General features: G+C 34.4%; 1 protein-coding gene and 1 long non-coding RNA gene across 3 annotated transcripts; both read right to left on the bottom strand.

Annotated features, from left to right (window-relative positions):
* Positions 1-4,454: 4,454 nt before the first annotated feature.
* On the bottom strand, positions 4,455-5,507 carry LOC129923455 (FMRFamide receptor-like). The gene has a single exon (XM_056014370.1). The coding sequence runs from the start codon at positions 5,505-5,507 to the stop codon at positions 4,455-4,457; it is 1,053 nt and encodes a 350-aa protein (XP_055870345.1).
* An 8,620-nt stretch (positions 5,508-14,127) lies between these two features.
* Positions 14,128-19,417, bottom strand: LOC129923502 (uncharacterized). Of its 2 annotated transcripts, none has more exons than XR_008775466.1 (4): positions 18,490-19,417; positions 15,987-16,112; positions 15,578-15,646; positions 14,128-15,229 (listed from the first exon to the last, which is right to left on the bottom strand). It is a non-coding gene; the product is annotated as an uncharacterized LOC129923502 (long non-coding RNA). The 2 variants fall into 2 exon arrangements; XR_008775465.1 differs by having other exon boundaries at positions 18,747-19,416.
* Positions 19,418-20,074: the final 657 nt, after the last annotated feature.

Below are 20,074 nucleotides of genomic sequence, written 5' to 3'. Positions count from 1 at the left end.
CGTACCGCCGTATCAACTCTTGCACTGGCCTCTCCGCCCTGTCCCGGACTTGTACTGGGTTCAACTGTTCAGGATTGACTTAACACACTGGGCTCGTTGTTTCGGACTTCATCTTAGATCAAGATCAAGCCGTCGTCTTGTACTCGCGAGGTGTCTCATAAGTGCTCCACACCAAACTGTTGTAATGTGCCGTACAGAAGCACACTGCAGAAACAACTTGTCTTACCTTTAGCCCTCTTGGTAGGTAGCCAAGTGATTTAAGCTACTCAAACACAGTTATCTAGCAAAAACCGTGTGTTTTTCACACAGTTTCCTAGCGAGTCCCGTGTGTTGTTTAAATGAGAGACTTATAACACGCCTGCATCTTCTCTGAGAAAGAAGACTATACTTACACACCACATTTCCTTGGCTAACTTTTGATAATAGATGTGAGAATAATAATAGATGCTCCTACGAGATTATAAGCAAAGCATAATATTATTTCACATGAACTCAAAGATGACTATTGAGTCCTATCTTAGCTTTGAAAATCCTACTTGGTAAAAATTACAATCTCATTTCACATGAACTATTGAGTCCTATCTTAGCTTTGAAAAATCATACTTGGTAATAATTACAATTTCATTAAACATGAACTCAAAAATGACTATTGAGTCATTGACTCCAATCTTAGCTTTGAAAAACAGGTAACAAAGAAGCCATATTACAGAGTTGCTGAAGTTTTGACAGCTTTCCTTTTTGTTTCTTTTGATCTGCCCTCTTGCTAATGTCTGGTCGTGTTTGCCTCGTGTCTTGAAACATGGACATTGACGGCATCACGTCATGAGGAGCGATCAAGATCTAGCGTTTCCATGTCGTTTGAGGGGACTATTTGTATAACTCTTACTGACCATTTTAGAAGGTGATAGGTTCTTTATAGAGGCGATTTTCAGAAGTACGGACGTAATACATGTCTAGCACATCGCAGTTTGGACGTGATCAATACAATTTACATCTTGGAATCTTTCTTAAAATGAATAAAAAGTAAAGTTCCACTTTTAAACCTTTGCAATCTATGGGTTAGATAAGGCCATCTGTTTGTATGGCCAATGGTTAACGAGCAGGGTGCCATGTGGCCAGCACATCGACCAACCGCCTTTACTTTCCTCAACTAAAGTCAGGTATCCATTAAAGCTGGGTGGACTCAGGGGCGCCTAAAAAAATCACGAATTTTAAAATGACAGTCTTCACCGAGATTAAAACCCAGGACCCCAGGTTCGGAAGCCAAGTGCTTAACCACTCTGCCACCACGAACCGTCTCAAGAAGTAGAAATTATAATAAATTTCTTACATTACGCTTGACACAATTGTTCATCGCTTCTTAAATTTATCAATTTTTTCGGGAAAGATTTATAGTTCTCTGTCCATATAGATTTCTGCTAAAACTTGAATTACAGTTTTTATCGTTCAACTCACTCTGTCTGTGTGTCTGTCTGGACAAAAGTTTGTACACGTTATTTCTCCGACACCCAATTTCGGATCAAGCTGAGACTTTGCACAATTATTTCTTTCAGCTGACAACACATGATTCAATAAAAAAAAAGTAACCAATTAGTTAATTAACTATTGATAATAAATTACTTTGTTCGGTATCTTTAAGGAAAGAAAAAGTACTTAACTAAAATGATGGTATAAGCCGAATTAGTTCCCTTTATATTAGACTGCTGTCTCAGGTTTAGTGAGCATAAACATGAAATAGAAACAATTGATACTATACAATCCTCCATGTCCATAGATTTTTCGCTAGTAGAGAGGTTATCGAGTTGGCTTTTGTCGCACACGTTCAAATTAAGGTCTTTCCCTTTTTTTTTTTTTATAAATATTTTTTTTAGCGGTCCCCATAAGGGGAAAAGCCTCTATTAAGATTGTGCAAAATGTCCGTCTGTTACACCCAGATCTCAAAAACTAGAAGAAAAATGAGAAATATTATTTTACCATGCGATGTGGCTTGCAAATTTTAGGTGCAACGGCTACTTTTTGTTTTCTAAAAGCAAACCGTTTTGTTTATAAAATTAATTATGCAAAAGATGGTTTCGTAAACAAAAAAAAAAACAATTCTAAAACAATACATAAATGTAAGGGGAGATAATGTTACAATATTTTAACAAAGAAAAACAATTGTTTTTTTGTAATTTCAATATCACTATGTCAAATATGTGTATAAAATGTACAAGAAATGTTCACAAATATAAATATTAGTTAACTGTGGGGGTTTTTTTTTTGGTCAACTATCTTCTACAATTAAAAAATAAACCATTGATGTTTGTTTATAAAGGTTAAAAATGCACTTTGTATGTATCAGGTACATTTTTTTAAATGAACTTATTATATTACGAATTTCGTACAATACGTCACTTTAGTTTCATTATCAATATCAAACTGTTCCGTATTTTCAACTTAAAACAAATTTATGTCATATAACTTTTTTTTTCAAAAATATCGACAATATTTTGTTCAGCAAAGTAATTAACTAGAAACGATTATTGAAAATCACTTTTTAGACTTATTTTACATTTATGTTTCTTGCTAAAACATAACAATAGATTTTGTCGGTTAAAATAATGTTTCGGATTTTGTTTTGTTTTTTAAATCGACCTACTTTATATTAATTTTCTTACAAATCGTCGCCAAAATTGTTCCGATTTTTATATTAAAAATCTACTAACGCCTATTGACTTTTTGGGATCCCTCTTTTAATTAATAAAACAAATAATCTTCTTCTCATTTACGAAAATCTGTTATTCCGGATTTTTTTATGTATATATATATATACCTCAAATGACCCTCGAATAATTCAATTGACCATGGATGCCTCTTTCTATTAGACTTTTGTGTTACTAGGATGAATAGTGCGTTCTAAAAAAAAGTCATTAATATCGGCCCTTTTATCTTCTTTCTTCTTACTAAGAGAAAAAGGCGTTGTTAACGCTAGGAGAAAGAATTTCTGAAGCTGAAAACGCAAAAATACGCTCATCGCCTCGACCCGGCCCCGAAATCAGACCTTTTGCCGACCTGAGCGGAAACCCAATGAATGTTCAATTCTATCTTCAGAAAGAACTTTTTATAACGCTAAAAAAATATGCAGGCAACACTATTTCCAAAAGTAAAACAAAACAAAAAAAAACAGGACTCGTTCAAGTAAGATTACATTATATGAATTTGGTTTCTAAACCTAGTGTTAAATTGCTAAAAATGAAAAAATGAAACTTAAATATTGTGTTATAATTATGAATACGTTCCTTGTCTCACCGACCTCACTGTGGGAGCCTACGTCGCTTCTCTAGGTTCCCAGCTTCTAAACGGGAGGAGGGAACGAAAATTTTGTCATGTGAGGTGTGGCCACCCTGAAATGTTTGAGAAACACTGCCTTAATGTGTTTTATTTCAAGTCATAAAGTGACTAGTACTTAGAATTATTTATTTTATATCAATTTAAGAAAAATACTCAGCGTTGAGTGGCTTCATTTTGTCGTAGTGGTGTGTTGGATACATTTTTAGGCATCTCCTAATCCGCGTATGTTGTAAAAATGTTTGTTTGTTTAATGTTTGACACGTTTCGGATGTTGCTTCAGAGTTGAAGATAATTTACTACCTAGTCCAAACCTCCCGCAGAACGACGGGGGATGGAAGCGGGCAGGGTTTGAACCCGGGACCATCGATCAATCCAAACGACAGCCCAGCGCGCAAACCGCACGACCAGGCAGCCATCCATGTTAGATGATTGTGGATACATTGCACATCTCTCCAAAATACAATCGTGATAATCATAATCAAAGTTTAAGAAACGTTGACAAAGTTTCACCGTCAGTGGCTTTTGTATTTCGAGTCACTTTATTCTGTATTGTATGGTCAATGTCGGTTGTTTTTAGAATAAATAAATCAAGACCACATAACAGGTACAATAGGAGTAAATGATTAGGGTCATATTAATTCTGAAAAGACAAGAATATAGTGCAGAAAGAAAATTAACAAGGTTACAAAGACAGTTTGTGTGGAAACACAAACTCAAAATCGACCCCCGAAGTAGTCCACCCAGGCAGCTAAAAAGGCAGATTTAAATATTTTTGGAAAAAACATTTGAATGAAATTTTATCAAAGACAAGATCATGTTTAAGCGTCTAGTTTACAGCTAAATACACACAGGCTACTTTTAAATTTTCCAAATTACACTTGTGTGACAATCGATTATCTGTAATAGGTAGAAACCAGGCATAAATAAATTCTAGAAAAAGAATAATATATTTTATTATTTTTGTAAATCGATTGCCGCGATGTCACATTTTAGTTACTTCTAACGAACGTAATAAAGATCAAGGTTTGCACTATATCTTAAAAATAATAGTGACCTTTATTGATTGTCCGAGAAAGTATATCTCAAAATAAGCCAAATATTAAAACATATAGACGAAAAATCCCTTAAATGATAATATCTTTCTCATTTTCAGTACGATAGTCCTCCTTTAGAGCTTTGGCATTGCCTTCAATCTGAATATTTTTTCCAAAGACCTTTCGCAAATGGAACATGGACATGAAAATGTTCCTGAATTTGGTACTCATGTACAGAAAGATGAAAAAGTTCACCAGAGAGTTCAGACCGTCCATGGGGAAGAAGGTGGAGAAAAGCGTGACAAAGAGATTCTTGTACAGCCCGGTCACTTTGAACTCTTTGATGAAGATCATCATGCAGTTGATGACCACACCAGGGATGGAGAAAACGATAAAAGAAACGGATATGAAGATGACCATCTTAACCAGCTTCTTGTCCCTGCCCGTCAGTGAGGAACTGCTGTTCGAGACCTGGTTCCTCCATTGAACTGTTCTTGTAAATGACCGGATGAGGGCGAAAGTGCATGCCGTAACGACGCCAAAAGCTAAGAGCTGGAAGATGACCATGGCCATCATAGTGACGCTTTCCAGGCTCGCGGCCATTGGGGGGTGAATCAGGCCCAAAGTGGTTTTGTTTACCCTGGCGTTGTAGGTCGGGCCCAGCCTGCTGGCGAGAAATGCTGGGACGACTGTCGCTATGACAACGCAGAACACGGTGACGGAGGTGACGATGGACACCGTTGGGGTGATGATGGTTCTGACCTTCAGCGGTAAGGACACGCACATAAACCTCTCCACGGTGATTACTGCCGTCATCATGCTGGCCACACGGCTGCACCCGGCGTAGGGCCAACCGAACGAGATGTACCCGACCGAGTCCACCACCTCGAAGTAGGTCACGGCTTGTAGGACGCCAGGGTTGTAGACAACGCTGAACCCCAGCAGCATCAGGACCACGCCTGTGTCGGCCACGGACAAACTGAAGAAAGAAATGTTGGTGGTGTCCTTGAAGCCGAGCTTGAAGAAGATGATGACTTTGATGACGTTGACCACCACGCCAAGAAAACCTACCGCCCCGGAAAAGAAGAAGTAGTTGACCGTGGTGATGGTATACAGCATGGGGCTGCTGATGCAGCTGGCCATGCAGTCAAATGGAACAATAATTGAAGAGGTTAAATTTGACATAACTGTCTAATAGGCATTAAAGGCTTCGAACTTCCGTATTGCTTAAGTTACAAAATCAAAAAAAAAATTTAATTTAATTGTTCCTAGGTTCTTTCTTTTAAAGCTAGATCCTTTTTATTTCGACACAGCAACACACTCGGAGCTTAGTTTGCACTTTACAACTTCAACATCTGAGCTCTTTATAATCTTAGCTCTGACATTAAGGCCACATTTATACCCAAACTATATTTTTTAAATATTATTGTTAAATGCCCCCGACCCCCAATACAATTTTATGCATGCTAAACTGTGAATACTAAAAAGACTTAGGACAACAACAGGTACAAGAATTAAAAAAAAAGAAACTATCCATGATATAATCAATAAAGGTATAATATATTTTTTAAAATATTGTTAAGATTTATTTCGTGTAATGAGCACATGTTATTTAATGTTTTAATTACTTCTTGGCTTAATGATCTTTCCGAGGTCTAAAACGATTAGTGCCTACACTTAATTGCCAGGGAAGGTGGGTCAATTGGTAAATGATAATATTGATTTTTGCATTTAATTAATTGATTAATGTCGTACTTCTGCTGGCGCGATGCCGAGTCACGTGATGATAAATGCACGAGCTTATTAAAACGAGCCTATTAGTTGAAAGCTACAAACGTGTACGAATAGCGTAATTGGCGTATCGCGAATGTTTCGAATTTGTAACCTGCAAAATGCCAATGACTACAGCGATAGATAGCTAGGTGATTGCCAACTAATATCTAAATGTATGCCCTAAAGCAAACATTTACTATGACATTAATTGCTTGTTCAAGTGTCCTACACACATGTCAAAACTTGGCCTACAAATTTATTGGCGATACCTTAATGCTTACAAATAATAATAAAGCTTTTTTGTTTAAGTCCGAAAATAAATACATATAAAATAGCAAGATCTAAAACTTAGTTTTGGGTATGGATCTGGTAGGCCTATTAGTGAGATGTCACGATCCAGTCAATACTAACAGCACACATAGCTCTTGAAGGGGTGAAAAGGAGACATTTTTTAAATAAAAAAAAACTAAATCATTCACGTTGTACGTTAAGACATAAGCTTAACATTGGATTTTTTGTTTTAATCGTTCCTCATGGCGTGAAGCAAGAGGAGTGGCCAGGGCGATAGAGCGCCGAACAAACAAAAAGTTGAGAGTAGAAGCAGGTCTATCTGCAACTGACCAAATCTACCCATGCCACGTATGCGGTCGGTTTTTTAAAGCGAGGATTGGACTTTACAGTCATCTTCGAGTCCATAGGAAATGAGAAATGTGCTCATCTTCGATCACGAAGGAGGAGCTATATAAACATTGGACGCTTTTTTATAATCTTTCTTTTATGTATTTGTGTGTAAATGTTTTAATAGTCGTAGGATAATTAAAATCTTCTTCTTCTTCTTCTTCTTCTTCTTCTTCTCTCTCTGTCTCTCTCTCTCTCTCTCTCTGTGTGTTATGGCTGCCTGGTCGTGTATTATGTGCTTCGTATTACTGAATCCTGCCTGCTGACATACCCTGTCGTCGTGCAGAAGGTTTGCGCTAAGACCAGGCTATGAAGATGGTGCACCTACCTACACAAACTAAAAATTGTTTACAAACTTGAAGAAATAGGCTATACGTGTACTAAGCAAAAGAAAATGTTGTATATAATATGTAAATAACTTCTATGCCTCGTTACCCTGTGCAACAAAATGTTCAAAACGGTTATCTACTCAAGGTTTAAAAGTAAATGTATTGTTTCATTCTTCTTCGAAAACAAGCGAAACATTTATAAACCAGCTCGTATACAGTCAGGTAGTGTTGTAACAAGAGCTCCCTTTTACCGACCTGAATGAATAGTATGCGTATACTGTACGTATTCTGTCTGGCGGGGGGTCAGACCCGGGGTTAAACTCATGTTTATTTAGACGTTCACTTCCAGTGACACGGTCACTCCGGGCTCGAGGGCTAGAGAGCCGCGTACACCGGGACCCCCGCCTTTTTCTTTGACTCTACCAGGTTGACCATGCTGGACATGCCATTTATATAACGGCCCCTCAAGGAACGGAGCCTGGATTAAGACATAAATAAAATTCTAGTTTCAGACCTTGCAGATGATGCAAAGGTCATCTGTTTCTGTAGCCTACGGTTAACACAATGACTAACCGCCTTAACTTTCCCCAAATAATTCAGGTATCCATTAGAGCTGGGTTGACTCCGAGGCGCCCAAAGATCTCGAAATTAAAATCCCAGTCTTCAACATAATTGGAACCCGGGATCTCGGTCCGGAAGCCAAGCGCTTTAGCGCTCTGCCACAGCTCCCCCTAAATAGATACAGATAATTAGGCATACATCGATATTATTATTATTATTTATTGTTAGATTTTAGTGTTGAAATTTTGTTATTTCCTAGATGCAATATAAACCTATTTCGAAGCTTCTACTCGTCCATGTAAAGTTTTGTAAAAAGTTACGTTTCTCCTAGTTTCTGAAACTGTTCGTGTTCAACGCTTTCATACAGTTATTGATCAGTATAGCAGTTTTCTGGATCATCGATGCGGTAATACCTGCTGACTATTTCTCTTATGAAATAGACTTGAATAATTGGGTTTCGGTAAAATTAAAACTGCATTAGTTGTGTTATCCGTATGCAATAAGTTTGATGTAGAACATTTTCTATTCTCAATAAACTTGTTCAGTTTTCGACATTTTTTAAGCAGATAAGAAGAAAAACATAAAAAAATACTTTTTTAAAAAATACAGTATCTCCTTAATATTCAAGTTATAGAGCAATTATTTTTGTTCTTATCATTAATGAATGTTAGATTTAAAAAATAATCTAGGAAAATCGTTACAGCCGTTTTCAAGATCTGTCTCCAAGTTCAATCGCAGAAGGTTTCCAAGAATTTACTATTTGAATAGAGGTATAGTACAAATATTTAGACTGATAGATTAACAAAAAAACAAACAAACAAACAAACAAACAAAAACAACCGTAACGTAAAGGAGCACAAATAACGCCACGGGTGTTGCCTTTGCCAAAAGTGGTAATAAATATAAGCACTCCACTACCTACCTATAAAATACTCCCTATTGGCATGCGTCTAAAATAGCTTATGACCCTCAAATGGGGCTCAGAATCTGAGTCCGGCGGAACTGTTTATATTAACAGAAAAAGGGGCGACGTCGAGTAACTGGCTCCTAAACTATTAAGCTTCGGTCAGGAGGGGCTCGTTAGCCTTGGCTGGCTACCCACCTAGAAGAAGGAAAACCCTGAATTCAAACCTCTGTTGCTTTTAAGCTATACTCAATCATAGGAAAGGCTTCGGAAAAAAACCCTGAGGAAAAAATAGGAGCGGCGACCCCTAGGCAGAGCTTGCGACGTCGCAGATCCCAAACTGTATCGGCATTAGCCGCTCTTTCGGATACATCAGCTGCTTGGAGAGAACTGATGTATGGGTATGTATGTATGCCCAGGCATTCATTTCCATGAGATGACATATAGTCGCTTCTCGTGATGAAGAGAAGACGATCACTTAGTCCAGATCTGATATAGATTATTATACCAGCACTTACATTGTCTTCAATGATTTTATATATATATTGCACATCTTTAATGAAAAAAGAATGGTAGCTGTGTTTGAGCATGTAAAGCGTTGTTTTTTTAGAATATTTTCGAGTTAAGTAAAGATGTCTTGTCGCGGAAGCAAAAGTCGTCAACAGATTGACGTACAACAGTCCGGATAAATAAAACCTTACTGACATAATGATGTCTTAAACTGAGTAGAATAATATCATTTAGATTGGTTAGTTCGTCGCAATATCCCAGGATTTCTCAGTTACGAAGTCAATGACAAACCACGATTATTATTTAAACAGTTAAACATGCAACCAAATGTAAATCGAAAGGAAAAGGTAAAGAAAACATTGAGAAATAAAAAAAAAAGCAAAACATGATTAATTTCCTCCCCACATTTCACACAAACATTCAAGAACGTCGCTGAATCTCATGATAAATTTCACAAAGAAACTTTCACAACTCCATTTACTCCTGCAAATCAAGACATTAGAGACGACGTAGCAACACCAACTCATATCCACAAAGATACTGACTTCAACGCTCTAATTCATGGATATACATGCACGCCTTCAACTTCTTTTAATAATTTAATGTCTCTAAATGAGATCACCAAACAGTGATGTAGTGGTCTTGAGACAATAATGTTATTTGATATTGACTTACCCGAGAAGCATTAAAAATTTAGGTAAAGAATCGATGAATTGAAATATGACACTTGGAATCTAAGATCGATATCTTTTGTGGAGATGGTTTTATGAAGATGATAGCAAAGAGTGTTGTCTTGTAATAACTGTCCCAATGGCTATCAATGAATGGAGGGTACAATTATTTTGAAATTCTCAACGAGTGCTAACGCTGTAATATAGGTCAGTGACTTGTAGGTGACTTTCTAACCGTTTCTGCATGTAAAGAATAGGCTAAAAAGCAGGATTTCATGCCGAAGACGTTTCTCTGTTGCAAGAACGTTTTACGTGAGTTCTGTTTCAAATGGTTGTCCTATTAGACATGATTTGGTTGTTACTTCTGAAAACAACCTAAACATCCAACAGGACAGACGGAAACGTGGAGGTGGGAGGAGTGGGCGTCAGGCAGAGTTCGAACTTGAGACCATCGAGACGATACTCCAGAGCCCAAAACACACGAACTGGCAGCCAACTAGTGTTAGGCTTTACTCTTTGAGTAAAAAGAGCTGAGCCGAAGACTCTCCGAGCTCTAGGCGTGTAAGCCTGCTTGAACAAACCATTCTGTCTGGAAGAGGTCCAAGTCAAAGTCTATGTAAAACATTGCTATTTCCGATGTATCTGGCACTCTTGGCGCATAGACTAGAATACATGGCCGACGGCCGAGCCCACCGGGAACAACCGCCATTTTCCTATGTTTTACCAAGCTAACCGTGTAGGACTCCCCATTAGTTCCTTGTGGAACAGCGCATGGATTATGCATAGTGGAAGTGTGGTCGAGAGGCTAAGTACACTTAAGCTTCCTTTGTCTTGATTACTTATGAAGGGGGCTTGAGGTTCGACACTCGACTTGCATAGATTCGGGGCGACTTTCCTTACAGCTTAAAAAAAGAGTTACGTACTTATCTATCTATCTATCTTACTATCTATCTATCTATCTTACTATCTATCTATCTATCTATCTATATATATATATATATAAATACATAAATATATATATATAATATATATATACATACATATATGTCAGTGATCTAATTATAATCAAATAATAATTTGTTTTCCGTTTTCCAGTCAAGGTATATATATATATATATATATATATATATATATATACTAGCCTGGCATTACCCGCGGCCTGCGGGTCTAAGTTTGTGTTTACTAATGTAGTGGATTGGATTTAGATGTATGTAAAACTTAGCTAATGATCCTTTCACATTATTTCTCTTTCGCTACGAAAATAAAATTAGTTTTGTGAAAATGGGTTTATCCGAAGCCGATACATTCATATCTAGTAAAAACGAAAAGAGCGATAGCTTTGTTAAATGAATGGGACATGGAACTATACTAATGGAACACCAGCTTCGAGTTTTTTACAAAGACAAAGAGAGTCGAAGTGCCGTCGCGCATCTTTTTTCGCGCACCATACCATTTTGAAAAATCGATGAGGATGCCAAAGAAGAAATTTACTCCGAGAGCCACTTGGATTGACCTTCATTGAGAGTAAAACTTCCCCACACTATATTTTATTAGATCTGTAAAAACTTTATCCATTTTCTGACTATCTGATAAAATAGGTACAATTTCCCTGAATAAGAGATCGTCACAAAAGTTATTTTTTTCGATCACCCTATAAAATGCCACTTATTTTCCAAAAAATAGAATCTTAATTCCGAAAATACAATCTTTCAGTGTTTCTGTGTTTGGTTTATTTACACTAAATCTGGATGAAGACCTGTCTACCGTTCCGCTAAATGCGTATTTGTTACGATATACTAAATTGCACGAAATAAAAATAGGAGGCCTAATACAGTTTTGACACTCCAAGCTACGCATTTCTAATCGTTTTTTTTTATTATCGAAAGGACTAGGCTATAGGCATGGGAAACAAAGAAAAAGTTAATCTTGATAATATTGTAGCCTAAATAAAATGACAAAAAAAAAAAACTATAGCCTAATCTAAAATGAAACAGATCTATAGCTAGATTTTCTTGGACGAATGATATAAAATAAGTATAAATAATAAGTCATATGAATCTGATAGATCTAAAACAAATACTGATAGTCATTCATTAATTATATATAATTATTAGAATTACTTGACTACCAACTGGGTATTTTTATTGCCAAAATACAATGTATTTTATGTGCATTTATTAAAAACAACAACCAAAAATTAAGCGTTTGACGCAACTAGATCTAATATTAGTAATATATAGATTCTAGTTCTAGATCCAGAAAGCTACTTCTCTAATTCAGTTTTCTAGTTTAATTCTAGTTAGATCTAGATGTCTAGACCAGTAGATCTAAATCTAGCCAGGGTTTTTGTCATGGAATAGATTTATAAAAACTTCAGCCACCTACTGATCACGATATGACAGATAGGCCTACTCTCTCTACTACTAGACTCTAGTAAACTCTACATCTAGTAGATCACTAGATGTACATTTGACTAGATGATTACTAGTAAAATTCAATGTGTACTTCCGACTTAAGCTCAACAAACAAGTCTACTCCAAAGTATAGATCTACTAGTAAAGTCACAAAGTGTAAAGGATCATTATATATTCACATAAAAAAAATTATAGGCCTAAATGAATCGAATAATCAGTCACTAATTTGACTAATCAGTAATCTAAATTGTTGTTTTTTTTAAATGGCAAGTGTTATAGATGACTTCTGACTTGTAAACCAGTTGCAGAGATTCTAGTTTTGTTACGATATATCAATGATATTTAGATAAACGCAAGTACCTAGTGGAACAGACTTGTGACGGCATTTCATGCATTTACAGAAGCTACTAACTATTCTACAAAAATGATAGGCTTGTCTTTGATTCCGAAGACTTATGAGGAATGCTATGTTTCCAGTGGCTACTCAGCCCCAGCTGTGACCTACATATTATGCCACACTGAGCACAGGCATAACCATTGTCCACCTGTGGTAGAATCAGTTGCTTTTTTCTTTCTGCCGTCTACCCTCGGCAATTAATTTTCATTGGTGTATACCACACCTTTGTAAGTGACCTCCAGCTGTCTCGTTCTGAAGCTGTATGCAACCAGGTGCTCTCTTATTCTATGTCAGTTAAAGCAAGTTGGCGCCTAAGCTTGTCTTTAAAGCATTTCTGTGGTACCTCTTTATGTGCATATGACATGTTAGGCAAATAGGTTTTGCCTATCGGAAGGCCATTTCAGAAAGTATAGGTGTTTAAAATGAAACTCCAAACATCTGGACTTCCAGCAACCAAGAAAATAAGCTTAGGATTCAAAGAGACGACACTGGCATTTCAGCTAAGACGATCAGTAAAATTAATAGCAACTTTAATTGCAGTCCACCAAACAAGATAAAAAGAAACAAGTGTGGCTTCAATAGCATTGATGATATTTAGTTTACTTTTATCTCATTTACTAGTATTACTATTTCATTGACTAAGGTTTTTTATTGTCAAATATGCCTAAGTACATGTACTAGTTCCTGCAGTTTGATGAAAAATAAAAATTAAATTGTGTGTAGTCTATATACAAATGTTTATAAGAGATCACAGCTTAGCTTAATTTACTTAATTTCAAAACTATGATTTTGTGTTCTGACTCTACTCTAAATAAATTATATTTTATTTTAAGAATGCAAAGTTGGAAATTCTGTTCTGATGAAAAAAAATTATTAAAATAAAGTAGATGTTTATGGTTTCTTTGTATTTATTTTTAAATTATTTATTCATTAAAAATTAATTGTTCATTAACATTTACTTGAAGTAAAGATCAAAAACACAAATTCAATACATGATCAGCTCTCAATTCATGCAGATCACAGCCCATCACTTAAATGTATTTACTGTCAATTCTACACACTATTCATTTCAAAATGTTGCTTTAAATTGTTATATGACACAATCAAAGTACTGGTACCTCACATTGATGTAGGCCTAAAGCAGCTGAAATAATGACAAATTTTCATTCAATAACTTGTACTGTCATTTATTATCAGACGTGTTAAAACTAATGACCTGTATCATCATCATCATTATTGGCCTCCTTCAGTCGTAGAAAGACTAAGGTTTCATCTCAGAGCACACTTCCTCATGTGGCTGTGGAGCCCTATTTTGGAGAGACACTCCCGTCCACAGATAGCACAGGTTAAGGTGGCTTTTGCTTCGGTGGTAGAGGAGCTGGCCGTTTTTCGGATTGTACGTTTTTCTTCTTGAGCTGAGACCCATGTACTTTCACTGTCCATAGCTTTCTTGGTCACTGTCTCTCTCCATCTGTTGCGGTCTAAAGCTATGTCTTCCCAATTGTCAGTATTAATGTTTACTGATTTGAGGTCACGTTTTATTACATCTATGTAATGGAAGTGAGGGCGACCAGTTTTTCTTGTGTCAGTAGTGTGTTAAAACTAATGACCTGTATATATAATTTATTAAGCAGGAGCATCAACAAATCTTGAACAATAATTGTCTACAGAAAAACTTTATTCTTATCCAAACAATATACATTTACAATGTATTTAAGCAAATTAATTTATATTTATACAAATCTATATGGCCTAAAGATTATAGCGTATTTTGATGTGTGAATACCAAGTTACATTATTACATGAAAATAGTGTACTCATTTTTTAAATATTCTGGGTAATAAAAATAAAAAAACTAATGATACAATAAAATTGAAGCATTAGTAAAAAATAAGAAAAATTTCACTCAAGATCTATGTGAACTCTGCTTGAAAAAAATCATTTTGAAATTAATAAAAAAAAAAAATTATGGTTCTTTAGTCAATGGAATGATAGCAGCAATTATTTAACAATTTCATGATTATCCATTCATTTCAATATACTTATAACTGAAAAATAATTCATAAGGTTTAGATACAACCATTTGAAATAATGATTATAATTTTTTTCTTAATTTGCTTAATTCAAATCTAATATAAACAAGATTTCCTTTGTCAAGAAACTTATGAGGGAACAACATGCATGTTCTTCTCAGTAAGTTTTGCAAAGGGAATTAAGAATATTTAATTGATGTTGCTTTTTTTTTGCCAACATTTTAAACCTTTGCACCAGGTTTTAGTTTTAAGGAGAATGCACCATATTTTATATGTTTACTTTTGTTAGATTCTTACTTTAATTTAAAAAAAGTAAAATTTCCCTTACCACTCATCCACTGCACTCCCTCTTGTTTTAATGGGGCTCAGATTAATAGTTTTCAAGTACAATATCAAACAGATTTAAAGAAATACTAAATCCAAACCTGTTGGCTGAATGACAGGATATACATAAATATGTAAACAGCTTACAGTATAATATATATATCTTAAAATTGGTCCAAGACTTTTATTTTGCAACATGATGGGATTTTCCTTTCTGGTGGTGCTATGCAGGAGTCCAAGAATCTCATCTTTTCTCATAACAGAAAGTTATCTAGTTATAAAAATAAACAAAAGGATTTTTTAAAAAATAAAAAAATATGTGTGACGTGTTGACCATGCTAAACGTATATATGTTATTAAGTATAGTTATATAATTTTGCCATTCTAAAAATAGTCTGTACCTAAAAGGAGCTACTGCGTTAATGTGTAGACCTTAATAGTTATGAATTATTACTATAGGTGAAGGCAGATGTTCAGTTAATTTGATGCACATTGAACTAATCTAAAAGCAACTATAACATATATTATGATTTACATTTTCATGGAAAACTAGTTTTTCAAAAATACAAGTACTTCAGCTTATGAGAAAAGTACATAGGGAAAAATTGCAGTACCTTACCTTTAAGAGGTGCAACCAATAATTGACTCCTCAGGAATGCATGCCTTTTTCTTGCATTTCCAAACATAACTGTAATTATACAATTAGGCATATTGATTAATTTCTTTTGAAAACATTAACATTAAAAAATAATATTATTACATTGAAATCAAACATACAAATTATCAGACAATTTTGCCTAATTTCATCTAACAGTTTATTGTAAAGGAATGGCCTGCACAACAGCCAAGGTATATTAGGCATTCATGAAAGATGAATGTGCTTAAGAGTGTTATAAATAAAAAAAAAAAACTAGAGAAAAATGTTAAATTCCATCCCAGATATTTGGATGTTGCTTGACCATGAAAATCACACAATTCATAACACATCTATTAGATAACTAAAATAAAAATTGTATAGTAGTACTTACATTAAATATTGAATGGATGCCAATATTATCAATGTCTGCCCAGAGAGTAGAAATAGTATAAGTATGATCCTTGAGCCATTCTGGTACATCATCAGAACTGGTTGCCATGGTTCTACTTGTTAATAACTGAAACATTACAAACATTTTTTTAAATTTATAATTTATCACAGACTAGAATAGAAATGTTGCCAGGAAAAATACCAATGGTTAGAATACACCTGATGCTACTTTTGTAGCCTTATTACTGGTTAAAATGCACCAAAACTTCATTAATTAAATCTGATAAGAAACATATATGTATCACACAAGTCCAAGTTTATCAGAGTGTCATAGCAAATAATTAACTAGATATGTGAGTTTTATATTAAAGTACTGAATTTCAGGGGATAGATCCAACTTGACACCACATCATTTATTATTTCATGAACTCATGGGTCTGGGCATGGCATGGAATGGAAACTATTATTATTTAATATATATGGGGTGTAGGCAAGGCATGGATTATAAATTGTCTTGTATAGATTAGATTGGGTAAAACTGCCAATCGAAGGTAACTTTTACTGATAGATCTGGATCAATTATAAATTTATGGGACCTAGGCCTGCATAAATTTTATCTTTTATTTATATATTTTATGTACATATATAACTAGTCTAGAATCTATAATTATATCTTAATAATAGGCCTAATTTTTGTAGATGTCATATAATATCTAACATATTAAGTATAGATCAGTAGATTTAGAATTTTAGCTAGTGAATATTTTTATATTCCTAATCTGAACTGGATCTATATATCTAGAATTTAGATCAGTAGATTTAGTATTTTAGGTAGTAAAAACTTTTATATTCTAAATCTAAACTGGATCTAGATCTAATTATTCTAGAAGCTTAGATCTAGAAGACTAGTTGTCAAGATTTGACTACACTATGGCTAATGCACTAGCTTAGTAGGCCTACTAGATAGATCAAGAGACAGAGTACTAATAGACTCGTCTTGCCTCGTTGGACCTCTCAAATCAGCTACAGACTTTAGAGACAATTTAGGAAGGTGAATATCGATCCAATTCAAAGATCTACAATCTACATGTTAGAGTCTAGCTAGAGATGCTAGATCTAGTCTAGAAGGCTTATCAATTAAAAATAAAATCAATCATTTCTAAAGTTTGTAAAATTATATGTAGATCTAATCTATCTATTTATAATAAAATAAAAATCTATGTCTACTTTTTAAATATTTAAAGTGATATATATGGCTGATGATATTAATTATTTTAATTGAGACATTGACATACTGTCACATTTTTCGGATGTTCCTTCAGAGTTGAAGATAGTTTACTTCCTAGTCCAAACCTCCCGCAGGACGACGGGGGATGGGAGCGGGCAGGATTTGAACCCTCGACCATCGATAAATCCGTACGACAGTCCAGCGCGCAAACCTCACGACCAAGCAGCCATCCTGCATCGTGTCTGTTCTAGTTTCTTAATGTTTTCTTGAGTTGAGGGGTCCCAAACAGAGGATGCATATTCTATTATCGGCCTAACCAAGGTTAAATAACATTTTAGTTTTATTTTCTTATTTGATTTATAGAAATTTCTTTTAATAAATCCTAATGCTTTGTTTGATTTTTTTGTAGTTTCATCAATATGTGGATTCCATGACAGTTTTTCATTTATTATAACACCTAGGTATTTTGCGTTTTTAGTCTGTGTTACTGGTTTGCCATGAATAAGATAAGTGGAATTAATTTGTTTTAGTTTTTTTGTTACTCTTAACAACTGACATTTTTCTGGGTGGAAAGACATGCTCCAATTTGATTCCCATTTCTGTAATTCATCTAATTCTCTTTGTAAAATATCTGTGTCTTGTGTTGTTTTTATTGTTCTATATATTATGCAATCGTCTGCAAATAATCTGACTTTTGTTCCTGAAGTAATGCAATTTGGTAAATCATTTATGTAAATTAAAAATAGTAGTGGACCCAAGACTGTTCCTTGACTATATTGACTAAATAAAGGGCACTATGATTATAGATGTAGATTATTATCTATGATGATGATGTTTAGGCTATCAACTGGTAGATCTATAAGTAGTATCGTCACTATAAGTATAATCAGTAAAACCACTGCATTCGTTTCATTCACTGTCTGTATCAATAATCGTGTGAATGTGATGTGAAGTCTCTAGATTTAGATAGAATTGATAGATTATAGATAGATCTACTATTAAAAAGTATTAACTATAGTGTCTATACTATAGTATAGCCAGTATGACTCGTATGAGTATACAGTATACTCCAATACTGTAAAAGTGTATAAGTATAGCTATAGTGCCTATAGACAGACTAGATGATCGATAGATCTAGACTCTTGACTAGATCTATAAATATTAATATTCATATTGATCTCATGTATGATCTAGATCTAGATAAAATAGAGTGGATCTCATGACTGTCTATATTAGATCTATTGATTTTTTTTTAAAACGTTAAATAAATCTAGACCTTAGTCTTTAACTTTAGTCTAGGTGTTGTAGATCTATATTATTCTAGATATTATACAAGAGATCTAGATCTATATATAAGTTCGGTTTTTTTTTAATTCGCATTCGAAATTTTAAATACCCAGATTTAAGTATTTATATACCCATATTGGTAGGTCCGAGTTAATCATTTATTAGATCTATTAAAGCATGTCGATATAAAAGATTATTATTTTAAAAATATATTATTATATAAAAGATATAGTTATGAATATTTACTTTAAAAAATTAAACAAATGAATTTTTCACTTTTGCCAATTAACACTCTGGCTAGCAAAAAGGATGACTCCTCAATACTGTGAAAAGACGATAACTGCATGAGTTGGTTTGGAATTGTATTTTGTAAGACTAATTTTCAAAACATATCCTTCATGAGAGAGAACGAAAAAAGGTTGTCAAAAAAAAAAAGCTGTCTGGACTATGCAAATAATGGACCAGCCTCTCTCTCTTGATATCTTGTTAAGAACATTGGTGACCGGGAAAAGTGCATGGTTTGGTTGCGCGGGACAGATGATAATAATGACATGTACATAAAAAAAAATTCCAGATTTTGTGTAAAATACCCAAATGAGAAAGTACTGGAAACACCTATTTTAACGAAGTGGCCTTAAAAAAAAATCTTTTTTGACGTTCCATTATTCAGGGAAATTGTATCTATTTTATCAGATAGTCAGAAAATGGATAAAGTTTTTACAGATCTAATAAAATATAGTGTGGGGAAGTTTTACTCTCAATGAAGGTCAATCCAAGTGGCTCTCGGAGTAAATTTCTTCTTTGGCATGCTCATCGATTTTTCAAAATGGTATGGTGCGCGAAAAAGATGCGCGACGGCACTCTGATCATAAAATCTCGAAGCTGGTGTTCCATTAGTATAGTTCCATGAATGGGATTATAAAGTGAACAATTAAACGAAATAATTTTTAGTACGCGATTCATGAATGAATATTGATCTAGGTCTATCTCAACTCGGCTTCGCAGCTTTCGTGGATGAATGTAGCTTTAGAAAACCAAATTTGAATGTTTATTTGATCAAAATATGAAATGAATGGACTTTAATTAATATGTTTATGTGTTAAAGTATAAAACTATCTGTGCGAAGAGAAGTTTTATCATCTTAGAGTTGAATTAGAGTTTTAGATCTAGGGATGGGATTATAAAGTAAACAATTAAACGAATTAATATTTAGTACGCGATTCATTACGGAATTGTCTAATGAAAGAATGTTCGTCAGGAAATCTGTAGTCACAGATGTAAGGAACTAATTAATGTAAAAAATGCTTTTGAAACACAAAATTGAAGATTAATTTTATTATATAATGAAATCAATGGATCTTCTTTTGTATTTTCATGTGTCAAAGTAAAAAACTATCTGCGCAAAGTGTATTTCTTAAAATTAGATCTAGGTCTAAATCCTTTCTATCTTTTCGTATGTCAACATTGTAGACATGGCCTAGATCCATAAAATACTATAGCTATAATAGAGTCGGACAACTTTATTTTTTTTTGAGGGTCTTACATTTGTTTTAGGGCTACAATACATTCACTAA

Source organism: Biomphalaria glabrata, chromosome 16 (assembly GCF_947242115.1).
Source record: "Biomphalaria glabrata chromosome 16, xgBioGlab47.1, whole genome shotgun sequence".
Taxonomy (NCBI): domain Eukaryota; kingdom Metazoa; phylum Mollusca; class Gastropoda; family Planorbidae; genus Biomphalaria; species Biomphalaria glabrata.
Note: the sequence above shows the minus strand (reverse complement) of the source record. Positions and strands in the feature narration are given on the sequence as shown.

What these genes read in the sequence shown, in the direction of transcription:
- LOC129923455 (XM_056014370.1), bottom strand. Translation starts at nt 5,507, where the DNA reads ATGGCCAGCTGCATCAGCAGCCCCATGCTGTATACCATCACCACGGTC.